This window comes from Plectropomus leopardus, chromosome 16 (assembly GCF_026936395.1).
Source record: "Plectropomus leopardus strain MGB_pleo_1.0 chromosome 16, ASM2693639v1, whole genome shotgun sequence".
NCBI lineage: Eukaryota > Metazoa > Chordata > Actinopteri > Perciformes > Serranidae > Plectropomus > Plectropomus leopardus.
This window is the reverse complement of record NC_142191.1, coordinates 17,376,478-17,403,052: the sequence shown is the minus strand read 5'-3', so window position 1 is coordinate 17,403,052 and position 26,575 is coordinate 17,376,478. Positions and strand designations below refer to the sequence as shown.

The 26,575-nt window shown below is 37.9% G+C and overlaps 2 protein-coding genes across 3 annotated transcripts in view; both read right to left on the bottom strand.

Moving 5' to 3' along the window:
* Positions 1-13,930, bottom strand: part of ezrb (ezrin b) — a 46,256-nt gene extending 32,326 nt beyond the window's left edge. Inside the window, exons 1-3 of one of the 2 annotated variants that reach the window (XM_042503520.2) lie at positions 13,812-13,930; positions 11,350-11,436; positions 3,312-3,395 (exon numbers count right to left, since the gene is read on the bottom strand). In XM_042503520.2, coding sequence (XP_042359454.1) covers positions 3,312-3,395; positions 11,350-11,361 — 96 coding nt within the window. In that variant the 5' untranslated portion in view covers positions 11,362-11,436; positions 13,812-13,930. Of the gene's footprint in view, positions 1-3,311; positions 3,396-11,349; positions 11,526-13,811 lie in introns of those variants that run through there. The other variant, XM_088089722.1, reaches the window with a different exon arrangement.
* A 3,246-nt stretch (positions 13,931-17,176) lies between these two features.
* Positions 17,177-22,037, bottom strand: rsph3 (radial spoke head 3). The gene is made up of 8 exons (XM_042503741.2): positions 21,801-22,037; positions 21,023-21,104; positions 20,779-20,920; positions 20,520-20,665; positions 20,042-20,245; positions 18,176-18,338; positions 17,882-17,968; positions 17,177-17,314 (listed from the first exon to the last, which is right to left on the bottom strand). The coding sequence occupies exons 1-8, from the start codon at positions 21,908-21,910 to the stop codon at positions 17,268-17,270; spliced, it is 981 nt and encodes a 326-aa protein (XP_042359675.1). The 5' UTR covers positions 21,911-22,037; the 3' UTR covers positions 17,177-17,267.
* Positions 22,038-26,575: the final 4,538 nt, after the last annotated feature.

The window sequence follows — 26,575 nt, the reverse complement described above, 5'->3', positions numbered from 1 at the left end:
GCAAGTTGTTATAAGCAGACACACAAGTCTATTTCATTCTGGCAATGATTAAAGAACTGTAAACTCCGTGAAACATTTGCAGCCAGGTTGAAGAAGTCAAACCTTTCAACAAATTCTTATGAGTAACAGTGTCACCACCCACTTCGGACTCGTTTTGTGTTGGAGGAGCAAAAGTTGCAGTGCCACATAGGTCTCCAGCCTGAAGCCTCATCTTACGGCAGCCTGACAGACAGTGAAAGTTTCTCCGCCTGGTTTATGGGAGCTCAGGCCCTGTGGTGAGAGAGAGGAATGCCACGGGGCTGAAACAGCATTACTCACTACATCCTCTGAGCTGAATAACGTGGAGTCCTCCAGCTACTGAGGAGGAGAAGGGAGGGGTTCACCCAGCCGGGCCCCAAACAGGGATCAGCACAAAGATGAAGGAGTGTGTTTTGTGGTGGTGAGGGGGGTACAGGCAAAGGAAATGGGTCTATTGCTGTCAGACCACACATGAATTGTGACTGAGCAGTAAAGGGACAAAGAGTTTAATATCTAAGAATAGTTCTGATACAATAATAGAGCACAGAAGAACTGCCACCATGCAATGTGTTCCCTCTCTTGAAATGAAAAAGTGTTGCCGCAATTTCTGAATGCGGCTTTGACATATGAGCTGGGTGCTTAAGTAAACTAGTTTAATATTTTGCTCCTGACATCTGACAGACAGATTATTCAGACTTGGATTCAGTTCAAGACTTCACTGAATTGTTAAAAAATGTTGCCATGCTTTCAGCCCTACTCCTCCTCTTTTTAACCAATACAAACCAGTTCTCCAGAGCTGAAACTCAAAGCCCTTGAAGCCACATTAACACAGAGGAGAGCATCTGGAGACTGGCTCTGAACACACTGAGGACAGACATAACTAACCAGTACACCTACTGCAAACCACAACTGCTGGGATTTTTTCTTATTCTGTCTCAAGTCAAAATGAAACGAGCAGCAGTGAGCAGTCATGGAAGTGAAACTACACGAGGGTGTGTAGGGGAGTGGCACAAGTTTCTCTTTAAGAGCAGCATCACGAGGGTATGATCAGCGCAGACCACATGGGCCACAACCAGGCCTCACACTCACCCTGGAAATGAGCTCACTGCTGTTACTCAGCATTTCCACAAAACCAGTCTGACACTATGTGAGTGTACTCGTGTCTTCGCAGCTGATTACTGCCAAAGCACCCGTTTAAGGCTGAATGCTTCTGAGAGACTTCGGGACACAACCACTAAATGTTAGCCAAATTAAACCGGAGACGCGTCAGACAAGGTGCGAAGATTCATAGACAGTTTTCTGTGCTCAAATTAGCAAATTGCACTAAAATAGAGCAATGACGTGTCTCTGTCACTATCACAGGGAGTGACTGATTATCCGTGGCACACCCCACACGGAGCCATTCTCACAAGCAGGCGGAGGAATTCGCCAACACCTATAAATAGGAAGATGCCAAAGGCAAATATCTTGGTCCTCAGCTATTCCTTCCTTTAACAACGCCACACACTGAGAAGTCCTATGGCATCTTAAGTGCTGACTAAGTCAAATACACCTCCATACACAAACAGTGGCATCAATATGACACAAAATACACCATTTACTAAATATATAGCTGCTATATTAGTTGATTTTTAGAAATATTTTGGTAAACATGTTTGTATTTAGACGTTTTTTTTCTAAAATGTTCTGGGTGAATCCCCTGACATGCAGCCACAGTACATAGAACTGGCTACACTTGGTATTGAAAAACGGGTTATACAGGAAGTGGCTAAAACAATGCTTTTCCTCCCCCTGTGCTGTCAAACAGCCTCAGAAGAGCTCGCGCTAATGACATGTCATCTATTTAGGATTTCAGCTACTGAGCTTTATAATTGTATTTTACAGTGAGAGGAAATTAAAAATCCTTGCTTAACAATATTGCCAAGAATAAGAGCCATAAGGGTCATGATCAAAATAACACATTACGTAGTACCACTTGTAGTTATTACATAACCACATCAGGCGTACTGGACAAACATTAACACAGTAACTAGCGTCAACATTCATGAAAGAGCTTATAATGCAATTTGGGGTCCGATGATTAGGGTTGGGCATCTGTTCCTTTTCCTTTTCATTACTTCCCTTTCTCTGTAGTAACAAAACTGTAGTCGTAAATAATAATGTGTTTATTGAATGAATGAAGGAGTGTAACCAGAGCTTTGTGATTATGTGGAAAATCAACAAAGTTTGAGAAGAAAGAAAAATAAAAACAAGACCAGATGCAAGTCGTACGTCCAACTCCTCTCTGAACCCAGCATTCTCACCCAGATATACTCTCATGTACCAAATTTGGCACAAATTGATTTAACATGAATCAGTACTTAGTAGTACATAATAGAGTAAATAGTAGTAAATAATAGTCGCATTGATTAATAAAAAACAAGATAAATGTGTTCACTCATGTTAAGCTGTAATCTTTTATCACAGCAAACTATTTATTAAAATCCCTGAACCCCAGCAGAAAGACAAAGACTGATAAGGACCCTTTAAGCCAAAAGCTCCTGTAATCTCTTCTGTACAAGATAACTTTTCAGACCTGGATGTAATGACTCTAAAGAGCTTTGGGGAGATGATAATGAGGGCAGACACTTTCTCCTTTCTCAACACAGACATCTCACAGACATTCCAGTTAGTTAGATGATGAAAAATGCATTAACAGCTAAATTAGAAATATAGAGTAACAGCAGGGTATACCTGGGCTTAATTATACATAAAAATACACCCAACCTTTGCTAAATGTGCTTATTTGCTTTCTTTCCAAGAGTTAAACTGGAGGATTTACCACTGTCATGTCTGTACATTCAGGCTCCATCAGACATTACACAGACTTTATATCCAGGAGATGGCTGGATGACGTCAGTTTAATGTTTAACAGATTCAGACATTTGACTTCTCCTCCGTGTGATGTCTAAATAATGTCAGGTTTGCAGTGCATGTGTGAAAGGGACTACACAGACATGAGCGGCATAAACTGTCTCATCTAACTCTCAGCAAGAAAACGCATATGCTAATTTCCTACAATGTGTAAATATTCGTTTAACTCTAAAAATTACTTGTTGTATTTGTGTATCTGCTTTTAAAAATAACACTAGGCCTTGATTAGCTGCCTTGCATTAATCTTTTCTATAAAATGACTTTATTCAGAAATTGTTATTCATTTCCACACCATTTTGTTTCTGAAGCAGAGTATTGATAACATATTTATAGGTCAACACTGATGCTAGATGTCAATACAGAACCAATATGCACTGTACCTGGTCAAACAGCTGCTTGCCAGTGGTACTGGGCTGGATGGCAAACTCCAGCTCAGCGTCCATGGTGGTGACGCGAACGTTGACCTGTGGAAAAACATGAGAATAGAGAGTTCAAAAGCTGGCCCAGAGCAACGGAGAGGTTCTCATAGGTGAGGGCTTATACAGACTACTGAACACTGCTCGAGTGTGTTTGCGTGTGTGTGTGTGTGTGTGTGTGTGTGTGTTTGGTAAGGGGGTGTATTTGCAGAGTAAACATATGGGGCTCTGTGTTTATCTCTGCTTCCTCAGAGCCAGACGGGCTGATTGAAGGGGATTCTGCTGCAAAATCAGAGGTGTTTTTGGTAAGAATATTCAGTACTGACTCCAACTTTTTAATTTCAAGGGGTATATGTATGGCTAACTGTACTTACAAGTTACCAAGTTAAAAAGAGGCACCATGTGTGTTATTCTGTATGGCTACACTGAAGAGAGAAAGACTAAAATAAAGCAGCTACTTCAGCCATTCACTCCCATTCACAGAAAATTAAGGCACGCCTTTCAGCTCTCTAGTTAATCATTAATCAGAGTGGCCTAAGCATTCAAAAAGAGGTGGTCCATCTAACTGAAACCTGCTTTATGAACAGAGGATTTAATGTCCACTTACAGTGATCCACCCCAGTGATTAATGTGTGATTTCAAAACCATTACAAACAGCCTGACTGCAAAGAATAATGAGAGCTGACGTCAACAGTGTCCCATAATGGAAGGAAACAATATTCTGTGTTGTAAGGTTGATTAGTAATCAGCAAACGGCATCTGAATTTCACACAAAGGCCATGCAACAATGCAAAGATATTTACAATAGCTGCTTTGAGGTCATGCACATACTGACTTTTTTCTCAGTGGGCATAATGTCAAATGGTATTTGCGGGGGTTTTGAAAAGACCCTCAAAGTATTGACTGAACTTATTAATGCTCAGTGAAAATGACACAAAGAGACTTGTAGACACAGAGAAGGCCTGCTAACAGAGCCCTTCAGTGACATCTTTCATCTCCAGTCCATTGTGAGCAGCACAGAGCAAATTCAATGACGCCCACTGGAAAGGGGATGTCTGGGCTGCAGCAGTGACTTGTCTGGTGATTCAGAGCTCTACCAGTTCCTATGAAGCTCCACAGGCTGAGCAACTAACTGTCAGGCTTAAATCCTCCAGAGAGGGTAAATCCAATCACAGCGCTGGATGGGAAGAGCCTCACCACAGCACTATCCAGGATATTGTAAGAACACAGTAGTCTAGACAGTGGATTTTCAAGGATGCACCATTTTTGTTTTTTTTCACACGTGTCTCCTGCTTTCAAGTAGCAGACTCACTTAGGGACCCCGGATCTGTGGCGAGGCAAAAATTTGTTTTACTATCAAAACTGACATCAGGATTCCTACAGCTTAAGGCATATTAAATGTAATATTTATTATTATTATTGTTATTATATTGTAACTTTACAATGCAGCATCAGAAAAAAGCAATCCATAACATCCTACTTTCAATGTCTTTGTATTTTTAAGACTTTTGAAAGACTACTTTAAGACATTTTGATACCAATTACAGCCTTATTTTTAGAATAATGACTTCAATGGCTTTTAAGACTTTTTACGGCTCCGCTGGGACCCTGGACATAGCGTTTGTAGCTCTGTCCCGCAGTGTCACATGTGCATACAATTTTAAACTTTTGGAGTCCAACGGGGCAGTTTATACCAGCTTTGAGTCGCTGCTAAAATGCAGGTGGAAGGAGGGGAAGCACTGCATTTACTTTACACAGCAAACAAAGATCCCCTTTCAGCTGCAGAGCCCCAGCAGCCCCTCGCTATCATCATCCAGCGGAGCCAGATTACCAAAACTACCACAAAACTGCAGCAGAAGTGATCAGAAACTGCTGTATAAAAGTGTTATTTTGCTACTTGTCTAAAAAGCAATTCTATGATTTGACAGCAGTAGCTCTGACAGACTTGGGATACCTCATTCAACATCATAGTCAACATTTACAGCCATTACACAGGGAGCACCTAGAGAAACACACCCTAAGCAGCAGAGAACGGAATATGTGAATGTGTGGAGCAGACAAGCCAACAGAAACCACTGAGTGAGTGATATCTGATCTCAAAGTAAGTCCTCCGACAGTAACTCACAATAAACTGAGGCCATTCAGAGCGGTAAAGAAAACATGACACATATGCTAAAAATATACCGGGCAAGGACCCAGAGTTCCACAATGAGCAACTTTAGTCAGAGGAAAGTATGGGCGTTTATATTAACCATATAAACCCCTGCCTCATGAATCATAACAGTAACTGACTCAATCATTTCAGCTACAGGAGCAGTGGTTCCCAAATCTGACAATGCATTTACACATTTTCACACTTTTGCTGGAAGGTTGAAAGTTTTGGTAACCAAGAAACAATAACAAAACAAGTAACACGAGCTCTATGGTAACACAGGTGATGCAGTAAAAACAGGAGATTACAGTACTGACGACCGAAATGTGATCAACAGCATGCAGGATTTCTTGGTTCTTTCATGAAACATGTTAAAATACTTTTTTTTGTCATATCAAAAAAAAAAAAAAAACATTTACAAGAAATAGTTCAACATTTTCAGGGGAAAACTCTTGTTCGCTTTCTTGCCAGGAGTCAGATGAGAAGATTGATACCATGTCACGCCTGTACGGCTACAGCCAGCACCCCTTTAGCCCAGCTTAGCTTAAAGACTGGAAACAGCTAGAGTTGAACTGTCAAAACTTGTTATACGAAAAACAAAGAGTAAAGGTGACAATGTCTACGGGCTGCACTGGTTCGTATATTTGCATTGAATCGTCGCTTTACAAGGGTCACAGTCCAGTGAACGCAGCCACACACAGAATACAGTGTATGTAGATTGATGTGAGACTAATCTTCACAAGCACTAGTTCCACCCAGAAACTTTGAGTTGTACGTCGTAAGCAATGCATCGCGAGGTTAGCACAACAGGCATATTGGCGTGTGAGTCAATAACATTATGGCAAGCACAAATGAAACGCTGAAGCTGGAAGACCCACTTGATAAATGTTTAGGTGCTTTGAATGATTAAATATAACCAGGGTTGAACTAATTCAAACACTTCTCCAAATGCGCAAGTTTTATTTTTACCAGCTGTGACATCATCCTAATGGTTAATATTGTTTTCACCGCGTGTGTTTCAAAATGTGGTAATTTGTGAGCTTTAGCGGAGACAACCTTTGAAAGGCTTTCAAAGGCTCTGTTCAGAGTCTTTATGCTAAGCTACCAGCTCTGAATCTGATGGCTACATAAGGACATGAGAGTGGTTGTGATCCTCTTAACTCTTAGAAAAACTCAATCACAGTATTCCATGCAAAAGATAGAAACTTTATCCTATTAACCAGTTCACCTTAAACATCCAGGTTCCACATATAAAATAATATAAAATAGAAACAAGGGACACTTAAGAGGTAATCATTACTGCTGAGAGCTGAGTCAACTAATCAATTCAACAATAAATGAACTGACAGAAAAGGTACTGTTCTGTAAATTTATCAATAGAGGCACTCCTCAAGAACGCTCAATACTTCCTAGTTCCAACCCGCCTTCCCCGTCCCATATAATCACGGCCTGTATATCCTTCCTTAAGTCTTTCAATGAGGAGGTTAAGGAGCTGCTGTGGGTCACGTTAAAGAAATGAGGTGGTCATCACCTCGGTAGTTAAACTGTGAATAGGTTGCACTGCATTCTTCTGTGAAGACCATTCAATATTTAACCCTCTGCATAGTTTACACGGCTTTACAAGAGCCGTCTGCAATGAGAGTCACCATGGAGATTCCACTGAAATGGTCTCAGAGTAATATAACCATAAAAGATGGCTACTATTTGAGTCTAGAGAAGTAGAACAACAAGTAGAGGGAGAACAGGTTCATTGTGTCCTTTATTTTAGAAAGTGACATTATCTCGTAAGTCACAGGCTCTGTCAAGATTGCGTACATAAACAAAATTGAAGAATCAGAGTTTAAGGACCTGAACATTTTTTGAATTTGTGAATCAGGTCTCGAGGGCGTTCCAGTCATGACTGAGTTATCAATTATTTAAAAGGAACAAATACTAACAATAGACCTGGATATTAAAAGGCAACACCCACCCATGTTGATTGTGGCCACGACTTGTATGTTTTTTGTCACTGGGCTGTGACTGCAAGGAAACAGGATTCTGGGAGAGCCAAGGAGCGCTATCCTTTACTTGTGTGAATGACAATGTGTCATTCAGATAAGTGAAACATGAGTCACAGTACAGGAGCAGTGACTACTCCTCAAATCTGGTCCGACGTCCTGCCGCAGGGCGTCTCGGTCCTCTGTCAGAAAAGGTTTTTTTCCAAACATTGTTGGAATGTTTGATATGAGGCCAGGTATCTGAGCAGAAATAATTCAGACTGCCTGGGGGTTTCTGTGCCAGTTAGCATCACGTTTAAGGCAAGTTGGCACTTTTGTCCTCTTTGATCTTTGCTTTTCAGGGACTACAGCTACTCTACGGATAAATTCCTGAACGTTTCTATAAATCTGGATTAAGTCTGCATGACTGCTCTACCTCATTTGATTTTAAAGCAACCTTTAAAAGTGATATTATAACCGTGAAATTCAGTTTTAAAGATTTTTGGGTGGCACTGCATTGTAGTAATTAGTGGTGAGAAAAGAAAGACAGTCAGGACAAGAGATGTGATCATAATGCTGGATTTAAATCTTGGACATCATGTAAACTATATGACAGGTATCCTACACCCAAAAATGTATAATTCATATCACTTGCCTTGGAGATGCAGGTGCATTTTTGTGCATTTTCTCCAATTATTCATAAATGTTGTATGGGTGAAAATTAAAAAAAAAACAGAAACTTGATGTCGCTCATAAAAGTCTTACAGGTTTAATGACAATTAAGTTTTCCTCAACTTTAATTCAATTTATATTATCATTAGAAAGTAAATAATCAGTTAACAACAGGTACAAATAGTCCGTTAACATCAGTTTCCACTGAAAATTAATATTGCCATGATAATGAAAGTACAAGCAAACTGACACTTTTGAGAAGGTTCTCTGAAATTTCTGCACAAAACAAGATGAGTTTTATAAGGTAAGACATTTATTTATGGATTCAATATCTCTGTTCCACTATTATGTCATGTTTAATAACAAGATACTATACGAATGGGTATCGAATTAAACTGTAACTGCAATTATCAATTAATTAATCAACTATTATGATCACCTTTTGATCGTTTCAGTCAGTTTTTAAGCCAAAGCGCAGAATAATTTCTCTATGAATGTGAAATATTTCTGCTCTTCTTTGTCATATGTGACAGTAAGTTTAACAGGCTTAGCGATACCGTAGCCTTGCGGTAGCTTTAGAGTGTTTTCCATCATCCCACCGTCCCCTTCCTCCTACAATATGTTTCTGACTAAAGGCTTGAGCCACTGACACTCATCAAACTGGTAATCTTATTACACACTTTTCACAGACCTCAAAATATAAGCCCTTATTTACATACATCACCAAGGCTAAAAGTGAAACTCAGCATCTGCAGGATTACTTTGAGGGAAGCTTTCTGGTGGAAACAGCATCAAAGGAGAAACTTAATTAAAATGTACTTAGTGTCCTATTGAAATTTTTGCTATGATGCAAAGACTCATGAGGCCACATGTTAAACAGTCAGTAACGTGAGAGGATAAAATTTAAAATAAAGGCTTGTATTCTTTTCTTGATATTTTAGCCTGATGGCAACGTCTAAAAAGGCTGTTTTGTGGCGGAAGGACTCAGTGTGCTGCCGCTATCGGACAGTAATGATGTCATTTCCACGGAGACGCTCTTGACAACCAAACAAACCGACAACACACTTTATGACACTGACCGGGGCTTTAGTCATTGTCATCACAATACGCCGCTCTGTTCAGCAGCAGCATGTCTCTGTCATGATCTGAGCAGCATTTCAGCAGCAAATTATGCCTCTCTGTTTGTCATTTTAACTGAAATATTTATAATTTTGTTTGTATTTTACATGTTTTTCTTATGAAACTTTAATAACTGTGTGTCTTCGGTGTCTATGGACTTTCTAGTCTGCTTTTTCAGTTAAGAACAGAGGATAGAGAAACGTTTAAAAGAGAGGAAATTTGTTTCATTCATACCATGTCCAACAGATTTGCATCAAATTTGTCTCAATACTTCAAAACTCACATAGGCTGAAATTTCCTAACAGTGAGCTGAGCGAGGGACATGCTCCATGTGCGACTGTACAGTATGTGATCCCTGGGGTGGGGCAAAACGAATCAAGAATAACTGAGAGCAAAGACCAGCTTAAATATGTAGGACATCTCCATTAAAAAATATTTCTTTCTTTTTGTCTTCTGTTTTGCTTTTTCGATAATGAAAAGCCACTGATTTCATAAGTCACCTTTTCTCATTTTAACCAAGACTCCAACATGACTTCAAGAGACTTAGAGTGGACCCTGTGTTCAAGACCAACTCCTGAGGACATAAACAAGACATTTTCCACCCCCCTTGTTTATGATGTTGCACAAGTGTTCAACATTATAGAGAATGATGTCAAAGATCCTGTGACTATGACCACCTACACTGTAACCAGGCTAGAGTATAAGGGACTGTTAGTTATTTATGAGAGATAGTTGCAGACAATTTATAGATTTTATTTTTTTAAATCGCCAAAATTACACAATTTATCATAGCCAGAAACTGTAAAACAGAAGTCATCGTTGGATTTTTTAAATTTCCGATGGTCATTTGACACATCATGTACAATGACCACTTCCATCACAAAAAAAAAAACATGACCAAATCTGAGCAAAAAAAAGTGATATTTCACCAAAATCACTTTATTCTACATGTCAAATTACAAAATTTGGCCCAAAATAAACTGTTTTCACTAACTTACCAGCATGCATGACAGGAGTGAAAAACCAAGGCTTTTTGCAACTCCAGGATTTCGTCTTTAAATTTTCACTTCAGTGGGAAATCAGTGGGAAAGTCTTTAAAATCTAATAACTAATTTATTGTGAAGGGATGGCCATGCAATTTCTGCCTGTCACTCAGAGAGGCTAAGGTCAATGTATTTGTAGTTCAGGAGAGGGTAAAAATAATAAATAAATAAATAAATAAACAAAGTCACATCCCAGACAAACGAAGAACAAACGAAGAACAAATGAAGAACAAATGAAGAACAGTCCCTGTCTCGCAATTCTTGTTTCTGGCTTAAAAGTAAAGTGGATGATGTTAACTGAAACACATGGGACACCCCCAGGATATGAGACGAGCATGTGATTTGAGCTGCATTCCCCTTTAACACAGACTCTACAGATACTGTCAGTTTCTATGACAAGATTAAACATTCAATCCAGTGAAAATTGACATTGTGAAAGCTGTTATTCAGTTTATAAATGTTTTCCTCTTAAGATTAAAGACCTGTGTTTTGTCTCTGACTCACTGACTGAGGATTTATAAGAAGTGACAAGTTAAACACGTGTAATTAAACTGACATAAATCTTTCAGTGATCACACAGCTTGGAAGTTGAAGAAATAACTTTGATAGCATCACTTTAACAACCGTCACTCCCAGGAAGTTATTCAAGATTTGTTTCTCTAAGTTAGAAACAAAAAAAATGTCACAATTTAAAAACCATCACCTTTCAGACAAATGAAATGAAATGAAATTTTCACACTTAATATAGTATTTTGAATAACTTTAGCATTAGTGTCAACATACTACCATTGACTGTGCCAAATATTTGACAGTTGACCAAAAAGCTAAATGCTCTTAATCCAACGTAAATTAGCTAGTTAGCTAGTTTGATGTAAGAAAATGTGGGGGAAATCCTCTGTCAAACGTAAGATTATATTGAATTTAGGACGTTTATTCACCCGTTAACGTCACCTGTCATGTTTCAGTGAGCTCACTTAAAGCAGTGATACAACCAGCAGTGACTGAAAATGTCAATAAATCAAACGGTTAAAGTTACTCACCGCTTTGGGCATTTTTCTGTCCTTTTCCTTGAACTGTAAAATAAAAAAAGTGTTTCCAAAGAAGAGACCTGTGCTCCGTGTGCCTTCCTGGAAAGATAGAAAGAAGAGAAACAAGTTTCAGCCACTTCGGCGTTACTTAAACCCGGCTGAGAGCAGCTCGGGGGACGGTCATCAGGATGAATCACCGCCACACCGACGAACCGAGGACGGAGCACAAACAGGAAGCTGCCCGCTGCGGATTTCAGTATAAGAGCACGAGTCTGGGCATCTGATCATTGAGAAGTAATTATTGCTTTAGAGATCCCATCAGGAGTTTTACCCCAGTCATGACTAGGTGTCAACCGATAACCGATATGTATTTGCAATAAAAAATGAACACATTTTGTCAAAATTTTGAATTTGGAATATAACAAACTCCAACACAAAACTTTGTTTAACTCCCTTTGGCAAATGTCTCATCAAAACTGAAACTTTCAACATCAGAAAAAAAAATTCCACAACAAATCTAAAACATCTACAGGAAATATTTTATTCTCTCTGCAATAACCATGCTGGACAAAATGAAACAGACACTCCGTTACATATTTTATATGTATCTTATTTTATTTTATTTTATTTTATGTCTGTACTTTGTGAGTTTGAATGTGTCTTAAGTGTGTTTAATAAAGTAATAAAGTTTATCTTTTTTTGGCTTATCTTTATTATATACAGCAAGTTCCCTGCAACTTTTTTTTATAAAGTTCAGTGAAAATGTAAATAAAAAATAATTTACTAAGTAAAGGTTCCTCCCATGCTGATACTTTCTTTGCAATGCATAGCTGACTGCCTTTCCTGGTGTTGGTTGAGTGTAATATGCACACTTTTTCATTAATTCATTTTATTGGCGAACATAAAATAAAGTCCCGATATAGACGATCTGCAAATTGCCAAATATGGGCCCTGATAATTGGCCATGCCAAGAATCTGTCAACCCCTAATCATGACCACAGTAAACCTTTATTTTTTACCTTAAACATCTTTGAGCTGCAACAATTAGTCTATAGTTGAATTATTTGATTAGTCACACAACTGAAAATGTATTGGCCACTACTTTGGTAATTGAATAATTGTTTGTCATTTTTGTAAATCAATAAAAAGCCCAACGTTTACTAAATTATGGCTTGAATGTGTGGACCTGTTTGTTTTGTATTTGATGGTAGTGTTTCTTTTCATTTGCTTGTTTTTTGTTTTGTTTTGTTTTGTTTTGTTTTAGATTTTAGGTGCTATTGTTAGGGCCCTACCAAAAGCTTTAGCTAGCTTATTTGGAGTGTCCCTTTCACATGTTTTTTCCTGTTGTATTTTATTTTGTACCACTATTTTCTTTGACCTGTGAATAAAATGATGATGATGATGAGCTTAAAAGTGCTGGACTGATCAAACATGCTAAATTAATGAACATCAAATTTTGATTTGCTTTCTGTCTATTGACTTAATGATTAATCCTTAAATCAATAAGAATGGTTAGATCACATTACAACATAGTATAATTAAAGACCTACTGCATATCTCTCTTAAAAAAAACATGTAAATCCATCAAGTATCTTTTATACATATATATATATATATGTATCAATATCTTTTTTTTAACAGCGTACATTCCCATATGGTTTATTCCAGCCCTATCCTTTAGTGGTTGTTGTGCTGAATTATATTATTCTGAAATGTATTACAGGAAGTCGTGTAGTTGTGTTTTAATTTGACACATCTTCCATACGCCAGGCAGGTTAAATATGGTATTCAACGTGCCTCACCCACTAGCTATGATAAAGTAATAGTCCCCACCCTGCCCTGTTGTAGTCTTTTATTTAGACGTCTAACCTTAACAACAAAGCCTACACCCCAAATCAGACTAATGGAAACCATTTACACATTTAACTGGTCTGCACCGCCTCACAAAGTCGCTTTAAGAGGCAAAGACACAATGTTACATTAACTACAGGTGATGAGGTTCACTGCCCCAGTCGTATACAACATTTGGAGGCTGTTACATTGAAGAAAATGTGAGAAACTAATCATTTCCAGAGTGTATTTCCACAGGAGGGTTGCCTCTATGTTTTGGGAACACACCCACAGTGACAGTGAAACCATTCAAACCCAGCAAACGAGAAATTCCACCTCTGTGATCGCCGGAGTACACGTACTTCACAATAAAACAAATACTAAAACTGTCAAAACATTACACTTCGGGATATTTTTTTCTGTAATAATAGCCTGCTGTTGTCCTTTGTGCGGGAGCTTCCTCTGTGCTGCACTCATCCTCACTGTAATCCCACAGACACCTGTTGTCAGATTTGTCTCCTTCGTGCAGCAGAAAGTGCGCGGAACTAAGTGTGAAAAGTGTGTTTCTGCACAGTCTTGTGTTTGCTGTAATGCGGGCTGCAGTCAGCACAACAGACAGGTCATCCACTTATTCAAGGTCTTACCGCAGCTGATGAGGTTTGGAGATGATCGTCTGAAGATCTCAGCAGCAGATTTCCCCTCCCTCTGTGCAGCCAGGCGCAATATGGCGCTCATCCATCCCGCTGGGCTGATCCTGTTCCTGCTGACGCCGGCAGGAGCACAGGTTCACAACCCGGGGTCCGGGGACCTGCAGGGGACTCTGAGGGACTGCCCCCCACAAACAAAAGGAGTTTCATCATTATTTAACCCTTTCAAACCTGAATCATCAACTCTTTCATTGAGACACCTTTCACAGGTATTCAGACCTTTGTACGCTGAGCAAATTGGTGCAATTTCTTTCAAAAACATGGGGAAAAGGCAATGAGTAATTAGTAGAGGAATAATGGGGGGGGGGGGTTCAGGTAGGCTAATTTTCTTTGCAATTTCTGGGTCATTTCTTCTTAAGTTGTTATTGCATTTTTCCTATGTATTTGATCGAAAGGTTTGCCCAGGTTTCACAGAGTTAAGTGACATTTTGACTGAAGATGGTATTCCCCCACCTACAGAGGGGCTGTTATGTAGTGAATATTTATAACCACATCAGTCAGAGAATAATGTTTGGGGATCGTTGGCATGGAAACAGAAAGCAGAAGTGACCATATTTGGACAAGAGGTTGGAGCTGTGGAGGAGGGAGGAGTGGATCTGACTATTATACTGTTGCAGCCCCCTGCAGCCTGTCATCCAAATGGCCATACCCTTAAAAATGTATAATTTTAATGTTTTATAAAATGGAAACAGGTGAGTTATATAAAAATTCCCCCATGTGCAGTTGTCATGAAAATGGATGGATGGAGTTGGGCATTTTAACTTGGGGGTCTATGGAGATTTACTCGGAGCCAGCCTCAAGTGGCCATTTCATGAACTGCTAATGCAAATGCAGGTTCTAAATAAAAAGGAGGATGTGTCCGCTGTGAGATCTACACCTATATAGGCCTAAAAGCCACTGGAATAGCCTATGTAGAGTATACCCAATTCCCCTTCAGTAACCATTTACCTACAGCCACCTCATCAAAAACCACCACACCACTGATATTGCTGGTTGCTATTATAATACATACAGCATAATGGCTTTTACTTCAAGACAATAAAGGCTACGTCTAATCTCGAGGAAATAAATATGTTTGTTTAATGTAAATTAAGAGTTACTTGACTGACAGTTTCCTTACTTTAAAGATCAAAACCAACAGTATAAGTGCCAAATAATATGTCCTTGGTCCCAATAATATACTTTTACGTACTTTTACTTTTTATTTATAATTTTCAATACTGGAAAATTTATATTCACCCATAGCCCGTTTTTTAGTTGCCTATGGTACAAGTAAAAAAAAAAAATCTGCTTTTGTATTAGTCTATTTTATTTGTAAATTTAGATTCTGCAGCTTAAAATTATGTCGCTGTCATGGATAAATGAAATAAAATAGAGTAAATTGCTGTTTTATTACCTATGTGTTCTGTGTTGTTTTGGAGTTAGTCTGAAGATTTTATTGTTTGAATCAAACTTTCATTCTTTAAATGTAGTTTCTGGTTTTCACGGACTATGAAATGACATAACATTAAACACACACAGTTGACTACATATACAATAACGCAATTCATCTTAACTTTAAGTTTAACTTGCTGATTCTGCTCAGTATTTTCTGAGTGTCTGGAAATGATTTATTTAAAAAATAATGTGCTTTTATTTGTGTAAATCGGTTCAGCTGAGATAACCAAATGAATGAGAACACCATTACTGGAGTATCTGTCATTAAAATATGACGCTGAATAAATAAATGTAATCCTCGTGTGTCAGCTGAATAAAGACTGAGCTGTCACCTGTCCTGGGCGGTGATACATTACAGCACCAACTTTTAAAGTTTACTGGAGAGGCGCGCGTCATCCGCCCTGCACTGAACCACGGAAGTGAGTGAGGGGGTGGCGTCATAGGTGAGCTGACCAATGAGGTGACGGGATTAAAATAGAGCCGTATATATCGGAGGTTAGACCTACTTCTCACCATAATACGAGACTAGAGTGATGTGAGAGTCCCTCCAAACAACTTTGTACTACCTAACCGGCCATTATCGCAATCATCGTCATAAACCCTTCTCTAAGCAGGTTGTAATAGTTTTGGGGACCATTGAAAATACTACTACTACTACAAATAATAAAACACAATAACAAAAATAATAATTATAATATTAATAAAAATGTCTACTGATATATTTATGTATCAGTTACGTTTCTTAAAATTCTAATGATGTGGGGAAGAAAATTTAAAAAGTACACACACGACAGAAAAAAACCTACTTTGACTAAAAATAAATGAAAATTATATAACAGCAATCATCTCATCTCTCTTTTTTTTGCTTTATTTGGATGGTGAGTTAAATTTAGCAGAATACAGAGACTGTCTGCAGAAATGCAAAACATAGTTGAATTTGGCTGTGGGGGGATCTGCGTGAACTGTTTGCAGAGCAATGCCAGATGCAAATGGATAAAATTCAAAGTAAGGCAATTTGAATGGCCCTCTATATATATACAGTATTAAGTGTTCCTTTAAGCCTGTTTTTCACCTCTTCTGTGACTGATTCTCCTTCTGAGACTTATTCTTCTTAATTAAACAGGGTTTCAAATTTGTTTGGTTTACTGTGTTTGGTGGTAGGCAACAGGCAGCATTTTCTTCTGATGAGTGCTAAAATGGACAAATACACGGCACGCCTGGGAGAAAAAGGTTGTTTTGACTGGTTATCGCAAAAATTAGGTCAGTGACAAAGACTATGATAACGCTGTTGTTCAAAGCTGCAGCTGAAAACATAAATGAACAGCAAACTTTTAGTGTTTAGGAACTACAGCGCGAAATGCAGATTATGGATTTACAGCAAATCCCTGCATGCAGTGCTCACCAAGTCTTTTTGTACCCACTTTTTTGCGATGCTCTGACCTCTGACATTACAACTGGACCATAGTGGGTTTGATGGCCATCTCTTTGACTAATGTAGCCATGAAATATTCACTCACAACAGAAGAAAAAAACTCACCAGCTGCTGACGAAGGCCACAAGCTTCAGAAAAGAAGCTTTCTGTAAAAAAAACTTTCAAAGGTCAAAAATGACCCCACAAGCTCAATGACGTATCTGCTTCATATGTTAACTGCATCAAAACTGCCAACACAAGTCCTTGATGGAAGAATAACTCCAAAAGTGCGTATAAAAGGTTATACAAAACTGCCTTTGAATGAACTATCATTAACATTGAAGTAACTAATGTATCACTTGGGATCATAGAACAATCGTTACTGCACAAGAGGTTCTTAATAAAAACAATAACATAAACACTAGTATTACGCTCTCAAAGAGACAATTTATCATGGATTAGTCAGTGAAAAAAGACATTTTATTTTCAAGAATGCACTCATGCCCTTAAATTTTCCCTGTGAGTCCTTATCAGTGTGTTTCCTTCTATTTGAACCTGTCCAGTCTCTTCTGGGCCACATCATGTATGATCGCTGAAAGAGAAACAGAGAGACATGATTTTTCTGTGTGCAATACCTTTGACATTAAGTACTTCCATCACTAGATGGCACTCTCAGCTGTACTTCAAAAGTCCTCCTCCAGTAGTCAATATAGACATAGTTACACCATAAATTGATGCAGAAAAGGCACAAATTTGTGTATAAAAAATCACCAGAAAGCAGGAAAATAAGTGTTAAATGCCCCACATTTCACAGGGAGACCAGGGAGATCTGGGCCCTGATGAGATGGAGGAAATTTCAACACTACTCTTTTACACATACCTCCACACAATTATGATGCAAAGGTGGTTAAAAAACAAAAGTAGCCGGAATTGCATTGAAATTAGAAATATTGCAAAGAAAATTTGGCTTATCGAACTTAAATTTACATTTTCATAGAAATAATTATAGTAGAATTATGTAAGGAATTATGCATGACTGATATTTTTTAAATAAAAAAAACAACTCATATACCTCCTGCAGTACCCCTTAAGGAATGCATACCCCCATTTGAGAAACACTTTTCTAAACAACAGAAGAAACAATACTGTATTCTCTTACTGTCCAGCAGTGCTCTTGCTGTGTATCTCTTTTCCAAACTGTTGTTCACCTCTGCCATCAGCCACGGGAGGAAATTAGTCTCAATATCTGGAAATCAGCAACAAGGTTAAAGATTAAATACTCACATCAAAAACTTCATGCAAAGAGTATCAATGAGATCATCTATTACTGATCACAGATTACACCACAGGTTGGATTTAATGCAGCTATGTGAAGCAGTGCCCTCGTGTGTTAGAAAGGTAGAGAGCTGAGTTTTTTGATGCTGAAAGAGCAAAGCAGCAGAGGAAAGCTGACCTTTCTCCACGGGGTCGTAAAAGTAACCGTGGCTGCTCAGTGAGGTGAAGACTGCAGGGAGGAGGTCAGCCAAGTACTGCTGGGTGTACGCCCGGGCAGCAATCTTCTCTGCAGTCTCTCTTTCTTTCTTCAACACTTCCCTCTGCTGGGCAACTCTGCGCCCCTGGAGTCAGAAGTTTTATTAAACAAACAAAAATAGTGTTGCAAAGTAACCACTGTTTATCCAAGCTGCTATAATTATTGCCCCAAACAGATGGTGTTTGGTCGTTCTTTCTTTGATAAAAAAAAAACAAAACCTGTTGCACACAACAACAGATGCTTTTTAGGATCATGAAAACAGGTGGTTTGCTTGAAATAATTAAACTGAGTGGTCATAGCCGTCCATTTTTGAACAGATGAAGAAGTGACCACGACCTACAGGAAATCAGAAAAACATGTTTAAAAAAAAGAGGGACATGGTGTGGACACACTGACTAACAAATGTTCTCTAGGAAATGCAATACAAAAATACCACAGCGATGAACTCGTAGCAAAACAGATAGGGACAAGATTTAAAAACTGATAATTTTATAGATATCATTCCTAAAAAGGCGCGCAACACCACACTGATGTTGCTTCACTTACAGTTAGTTAAAGCATTAAAAAAACTTGGTTTCAAATTCAGTATTCAGTATATTAGTCAGACTCTTAAACAAAAGCATAAGATAACGTAACTCTGTTGGTGTCTCTGTTTTCATCACCCAACACTTACAACATGACAGCGACTGTACACTTGTTTTACCTCAGGCTATTCTATGTATTCAGAATCATATATTATTACACATATATCTACATATCCCTTAAATTTGTACTGTGTAATATTCCTGTGCAATTAACTACTATGCAATATTTTCCCAATCGTTGTTTAAAAATATTATTAATTCTATATTTCTACTATAAAAATACTACACACACGTGTGTATTACAGTTATCCTAAACAACTATCAATCATGGACATATGCAGTATCTATATAAATGTTGCTGGCTTAGTTTTCTGGCTGCAACTTGTGCCTCACACTTTGCACAGTGCTTCGTGCTTCCACTTAGAATCAAAAGTGCTATATAAAATAAGTTTTGTTTGCTTGCTTTTATCTATTCTGTATTTTTGTTGTATTTTCATCCTCTTTGGCACTCAATCAGTTTTTCCCTGTTTAGTCTTGCTTTTGACCCTCAAGCTGCTGCAACATGTGAATTTCCTCAAGGTGGGATAAATAAATAATCTGATCTATCTGAAATATTTTTAACTTAATAAGCAAAAACCTAATTTAAAATTAGTAAAAAAAGTATACTTACTTATAAATTGCTAAAAGTTTTACGCTCAAAAACATAGATGATCTGCTTCATGAGGACTATGGTTATGGTTTGATCATATTTGAATGTGTCTCCCTGGCAACATAAGACAACAGCCAATCAGCTGTTACTGATTTCTGACGGCCTGATATCAGACAGACATGCCAACTTCCTACACTCCGTTTTTTAAGGCAATTCAAACTCGATGGAGGATTCAAAGATCTGGACCAAGGCAAGGATTCAGATACTTCTTCTTTCATATTCTTATTGGTGCGCCTGACATGACCTTTTCACCGCCCCACACTAGTGAGACGAGCAGAGAGAAAGCACAGTAATACAGACATCTGTACTAAATAACCACCACTGTTGGCAGGTAACAGTGTGGCCATGTAGGGTCACAATCTTTGATGTAAGAATCTGAGGAAACAGCCCGATCTCAGCTGCGTGTTCAGGACTGATGTCTAAACGGCATCACTGGTTTTAACTGAATTTCCAGCTTTGGGAAAGACTTGTTCCTAAAAAGTGTCATTTACATACCTTTTCCTCGCTGTGGCGTCTCTCCTGCTCTTGAAGCCGCCGCACCTCTGCCAGCTCATTATTTCGGAGCTCTTCGAAAGCCCTCTGCTGGGCCCTCAGGCAGGCGAGCTCCTCCTCCTCCATCACCTCCACTAGAGACTGCTCTATCGTCTTACCCACCAGGACGTCCAACAACGGCTGCACCTCCCTGTCAAAGTCAAACAGCTGCAAAGGATACTAACAGTAAGTGGTCTGACATTTCGCAACACAAAATATTAGCTTGAATTTAATCAAAGCTGCAAAGATTGTACATGTTGTTTGTCATTAATGTCCTACATGACAATAATTTAAAAGGGGCATCCATCTATTTATTGGTGGATTTCCATAATGTTACGGGACTCATTAGAGAAAAATATTAAAAATATTGAGATTGGATATCAGTCAAATGAGTTGTTATATATCAGCAAAAAATCCAATATTGTGCATTCCTATCACATACCTCTCCTTCCTCTATTTGGGTTTCAACATCTTTGCCAGATTTGGCAGGTATGAAGAGCGGGGTTGCTGGTTTGTCCAGGAAGGCATCAGTCTGGCTCTCGATATCTGTAGCCACTATAATATCACTCAATTCTTCGAGATAAAGCTCTGAAAGATGAAAGCGTGACAGAACAGCCGTGGCTTCCATTAACACGTTGGACATAAATAACTGAATAGTACTAAATGAAAATGTTCTGAGGATATCAAGAGAAAGGCCTTACCTGTTTGTACATCAATGTGTGTCCTGCCCTGCACGGCCTCTGGAGTCCTGGGTTTCAACTGCTCCCTGGCTCGTTTTCGAGCAATGGCTCTCCTCCTAATCTCCCGTTGTCTTTGTGCTTCAACAGGGTCTGGCTGAGCCGTCTGACAAAATTGGATGAAAACACACATTTTCAGGATATAGTGACAGAAATAAAAACAAACTAACAGGAATCAGGCACAATAAAATGAATGTTTCATACTTACAGTTGGTATGATGTGTTGAGCGTATGTGTTTCCTCTGACAACGCGACGGTCATACATAATATTTCCATAGTTACAGTTTGTCCTATATTGGCAATTAAAAACACATAGCAGTCATTCAGTCAGCTAATTAGCAGCTAGGCACTTGCTAGCTTTAACGATATGCTGATCCGTGTCCAAGGTGATGTGCTGATACCATGCTGCTATTTGGTAGTTAAGCAATATTGAAAAAGTAGTGGGAATATTTACAAAAGTAAGACATAGTGTTCATTGCAAGTAAAAGTCCTGCAAAAAAAAAATGACTTGACTATAAATAATTACTTTCAGTATGTAAGTACAGCATATATCAGAGACTTTTTGCTCAAGTACTATTCTAATAGGTTACTTTAACTTCTACCAAAGTCATTTTGTGGTAAGAAGTTTTAAAAAAGGAAATCACTTGGAAAAAGTGTTTTAATTTATTTATAATTTGTTTCCCAAACATTTTAATAACAATTTTCTAAATCTACTTACCAAGTTGCTATTTGCCTCTTTCCCCATGTTTTTTAAAGAAATACCACCAGTTTGCTAAGGGTACAAAGTTACTGTATTTGTGTAAGGCATCTGAAAGCAGCAGAATAAAAGTGTCGCTGCAGGCTCAAAGTATAAATCTGTAACATTGTTTATCAGAGTAAATAATGCGATGTAGCCATGATAGCTGGGTGTATCTGCCTTCAGTCAGCTTAGTTAGTTAAAACAACCTTATCAGTTAGCATGAGCATTAGCTTAGCAGCAGGCGTACCGTTCAGATGGGGGTTCTCGGTATTTGGAGCGGGTCTCTACAGGTCTGGGTCGACTAGAGAAGGTGTAACTTCCGTTTGTATCCCTCTGACTGTGTGAAACAAAAGCCATTTTTCTATTCCTGACGGAATCTATCAAAACTATCGACTGAAGTAGCTGTGATAGTTAGCTAGTTCACGTTAATGTTTGGTGGGGGGCAGGAGAGGCGGCAGCAGACTGTTGTAGCAACGGTCACCAGGAAGTGTTATGTAACCGCTGTTACGTCACTTCCTTTAATAACAAACTATTTAAAACGGAATTTCGGCGCAAATCATGGATGTATTGTAAATAAGTAGACTGTTTACATGGAAAATATTGTCTGTGTGAATGGAGCCAAATCAAGGCCAAAAGGTTTGTCAATTTCCAAAAAATATATATATATTTGAAACTGAAAGTTCAAAGCTTTGATCTTGAATTGTGAAAAAAATAAAAACATTTTCAAAATAAAAACAAGTTTAGGAAAAGGTTAATTTCAATTTAAATATAATTTTGATAATTTGTAATAAAATATTTTTAGTTTTCACGTTCATAATTTCATATTTGAGGTCTTAAAACACGCGTTTAGGGACTGTTTGTTATTTGTGAGGGGTTCGGGATTGGTGCAAAAAGGGAAAAGCATGTCAAATAATATTTTAGGCACTGGGAAGGGACATGGGCCTATGTTTTTCATTTGGCTTAGGGGAGGAGCATACAACTTTGAGTGTTGTATTTGTTTTACCAAAGATTTTTACCACCAAAATGACACAATTGATCATACGTGGAAACAGGTTTTTCAAATTTCCGCTAATCATTGGACACATTAGGTGTGATTAAAGCTTCCAATAAACAAAAAAAAAGTTTTTTTATTCTTTATAAAAACTAAAAAAAAACTCAAAACCTTCTCTCTCTATAGATAGATAGATAGATAGATAGATAGATAGATAGATTTATTTTTTTAACACTATTTAACGTCTCAAAATAAATATCATGTAAAAAAAACCTTTTCTGACTATCAAAGTGAGACGAGTCAGACATACAATATAACAGTGCTAAAAAACGATACTTTAAAAACTGTCACCTATACTCTAGTGGCTTTTCATGTTCTGTTTCGACATATTTCAGGAGTTCTGAGTATAACACAACCACTTCCTGTGCAGAGAAGTTAAAAGGTGACAAACAACGTCAATCCTGTACTGCACTCAGTTAAGAGATGCATAAGAAGAACTTTAGAGTTTGAAAAGTGCTTTTGAAAATCCTATTCGTTCATTTTCTCCTGATATTTCAGTTGGGATTACATTGTCATGACTAACAAGACAAAATACTATTGTGGGTTGCAGTTCAGGCTCAACATCTGTTGTCTCCTTCTTTTACATACCTGAAAAAGCAAAACAAACATACACACACACTTGAAAACAAATTTGTTTTGCTCACAGGTGACACTGAAATGTGGGCAGCAAAAGGCCCTTAAGTAAAGGAAAGCAGAAACTCCACTCGACATCATAATAACCACAAAGAGCATTTTCAGCTCTACAGAAAGTCTGAAAGTTGCAAAGAAAAATAGGGCACTGCAATTCAATACTCAGCTGCTTTTGTGAGTCCAAAGGTGAAAGCTCTGAACTGGCTCATTTGTTTTCCATATCAGAGATTTTATGGCAAAGATGACTCTGACATAGTTTTGCATGTTTAATTTGTGACCTCACAGAATACATAAACTTTTTAAAGATTTTTTTTTTTTTTTGTTTATTTATTGTTTATTGGACAGCTAAAGCATCAAAGGGGGAGAGGGAGGAGACGACATGCAGCAAAGGGCCACAGTTTGGAATCGGCGCGGACACAGCCTCTGTAAATGGTACATGGGGCGACGTCTTTACCAGGTAAACTACTGGTCGCCTCCTATCAGTAGTATTAATATATTGTTACGTACTGTATTGTATTGTTAAGTACTAGTAGTAGTAGTAGTCGTGGTATTAGTACTAGCAGTAATGGTATGACATATGGCAAGCCCATTTAGCATTTATTTCATGTCCATGAAATCAAACATCAGTTTCTAGTAGTGAATGCAAAAGAATACACCCGTTAACTAATTGGACATCTTTTGATTTAACTAGTTTACTAACGAGGCTAAAAATTTAAGAAAAGTTAAGAGACTTTCAAAATGTGTACTGAATAACTAGTTGAAGCCTTTTTTTTAATTACTTGTTCACTTATGAAGCGACAAATGGCTTCTAGTTAATGAGTTAAAACCTTTTTTTATCTTATTGGTTAAAAATAAAAAAATAGTACTAAGCACAAACACCACTACTTCTACTATGATAATACGGTTTTGCATATTTAATGTGTTCTATAGGCAGATATTTAAAGTCAAAGCAACATTATATAACACGTCTATGAAAACAAACCTGTATTCACAACATAAACATCCAAATATAGCCTCTGCCAGAGGAGAAGACAGAGCTGAAACTACGTCATGTGTTTTTGATCTTTTTTTCAAAAGGAATAATGATTGTTTGTTCGGATGGGGTTTCTGTGTCTCCTCTCCTCACGGTATATTGTTTATTATGCTTCAGCTGTCAAAAATCATTAAGCATTATTAAAGGGTAAACTGTTCATCTTGCCACTGTGGTAGCCTCTTCTCATTAGTGTTGACTGTACGCCACAGGATTATGCAACCAGCAGGGCATACATTCACCTCGTTTGAGTGTTGTAATGTACTTGCATCATCCTCTTTTTCAGACCAGGCCCCTAATCACTTCAACAAATCCACACAGTTAATGGCTATACCTCTAAATCTTTAAGTGAACGCAATAAAGAGCAGTGAAGTTGAAACTGAGGCAATTACTGTATAAGCAGTAATAATAAGCATGTAAAAGCAGTATAAGATACAATACATGTAAAATAAAATGTTCATAAATGCACAGAGTTAATAAGGTGGATATAATATCAGGGACTATTTAATGCAGTCTAGTGCACCTTAGGCCTAAATAACTACCTGCTAGGTTTTAATGCTCAGTTTTTGTTCAGACTATTAATTTTAATCTGTGAAATGTTCTGACGGCCTGTCCACAACCACTTTAACTGATTTTTAATGATTACAGTGTGTAAAACATCTCTGGTAATTATTGTTATCTAAGTAGTATAGTCATATAGAATATCGTTCAAAAGCAGCACTTCTTACAGTGTCAATAATGCTGACTATTTCAAGATAAAAAACCACCACAGCAGACTCCATAAGCCTGCCTGTCAGACAAACTACAAACAAATAAACAGTTATTACTCATCTTTGAAGTGTTATTGGGATCCAAAAGTCCATATTTGTTTTTGTTTTTTTTCCAACTGAAATGCTGCTCACAAAGTCAAACATCTGATGATCTAAGTTCAGTGAAATATTTAATCCAAACACAAGATAGCTATAGATATTTACGAACTGGCGTTGCATTGTTTTAAAGATTCATATTTTAATAGTTTTCATCCTTCAGCATATTGTTTTACCCTTAAAAAAAAAAAAGGAAAAAAAAGCACCTGGAAATAATCTTATAAAGCATGTTAAAAAGGTATATTTTCTGTGATATTGTTATCTGTTGTGAATTTGGACTGTGTGATACTTCATACTATGAGTCCTTTGTTTTTTCCAGCAGTTCTAGTCATCTGCAGCATCTTTTTTAAAGAAAATATTAATTAAACAATAAAAAACAAAAAAAAATGTTTCAGCATGATTAAGCTCATAGAACTCAATGAAAGATGCACTTGCAGTTATTCTGATTGTTAAGGGACAAACTTCATAGAACTTTATCATTCAAATAAACTTATGCATGTAATATGCTAAAAAGGGAACAAGAACTGCAGTCAAAAAAAATGAATGGAAACTGGCATGCTGAATGTGTCAACTTAATAGCGGTAAAACAGGGTGCTCTGTGGTGGGTTAAATGCTTGGGAAAAGAGGGGGCCAAAAAAACAGCTAACCTAGGCGTGGTGGAGTGGTTTTTTGGAGCAGTCACAGGTCACAGTGCCCTGACCAAAATAAAGCCACTGTGCTGAAACACACTTATCCTACTTTTCTACTCTTTTCTACTTATTTTTTCTGACTGTCACTGCTTGAAGAGAACTGCAGTCAATTTACTTTAAATAAGCCTTGGACAGGCGTTTCAGGTGAATTAAGATGAATATTACAGAGCTTTTTAAGAGAGGGGAATGGTGCAGTGAGGACGACCTTGTCGGTAAAGGTTCTTGAAAGGAATACATGCAGACACTATTCAAGGCAACCAAAAAAAGTCCTTCCATCATTTTTCAGATAAAAAAAATAAAAATGAGTTATAGATCTCTAATAGGTGCTTACTGTCAAAGTTCAGGGACAAAAAAATAAATAAAATAACGAACACAACTCAAAAGGCAGACAAACAAAGCAAGTCTTTTCTGATCAAAAAATACAAGGATACAAAATGATCCAGGTAACAAGGGGTTGGGCTGAAGCAGAATCCCAAAAAATGCAGGCAGGATCAAAATCTAGATCAAAAATCAATCACAAGGCAGATAAGAAATTCTGGAAAGTTTAAGCACGGGGCACAAAGACAATCTGACAGAGAGCTAGTGAAAATAGATGTATTAGGGAGCTATGGGAGAATGAGGAACAGGTGAGTAACGATTAGCAGGTGGGGGGAATCTAATGAAGTGGGAAGGCAGTGGGGGGGCAGAGATGACAGCAGAGTGAGATTACAAAGTACAAACAAACCAAGTGATGAATAAATGATGATTTAACAAAGT

What these genes read in the sequence shown, in the direction of transcription:
- rsph3 (XM_042503741.2), bottom strand. Translation starts at nt 21,910, where the DNA reads ATGGCTTTTGTTTCACACAGTCAGAGGGATACAAACGGAAGTTACACC. An exon ending in CTCAACACATCATACCAACT is followed by an intron (nt 20,921 to 21,022) that starts GTAAGTATGAAA and finishes CAATTTTGTCAG; the next exon opens with ACGGCTCAGCCAGACCCTGT. An exon ending in GACGCCACAGCGAGGAAAAG is followed by an intron (nt 18,339 to 20,041) that starts GTATGTAAATGA and finishes TTCTGACTCCAG; the next exon opens with GGGCGCAGAGTTGCCCAGCA.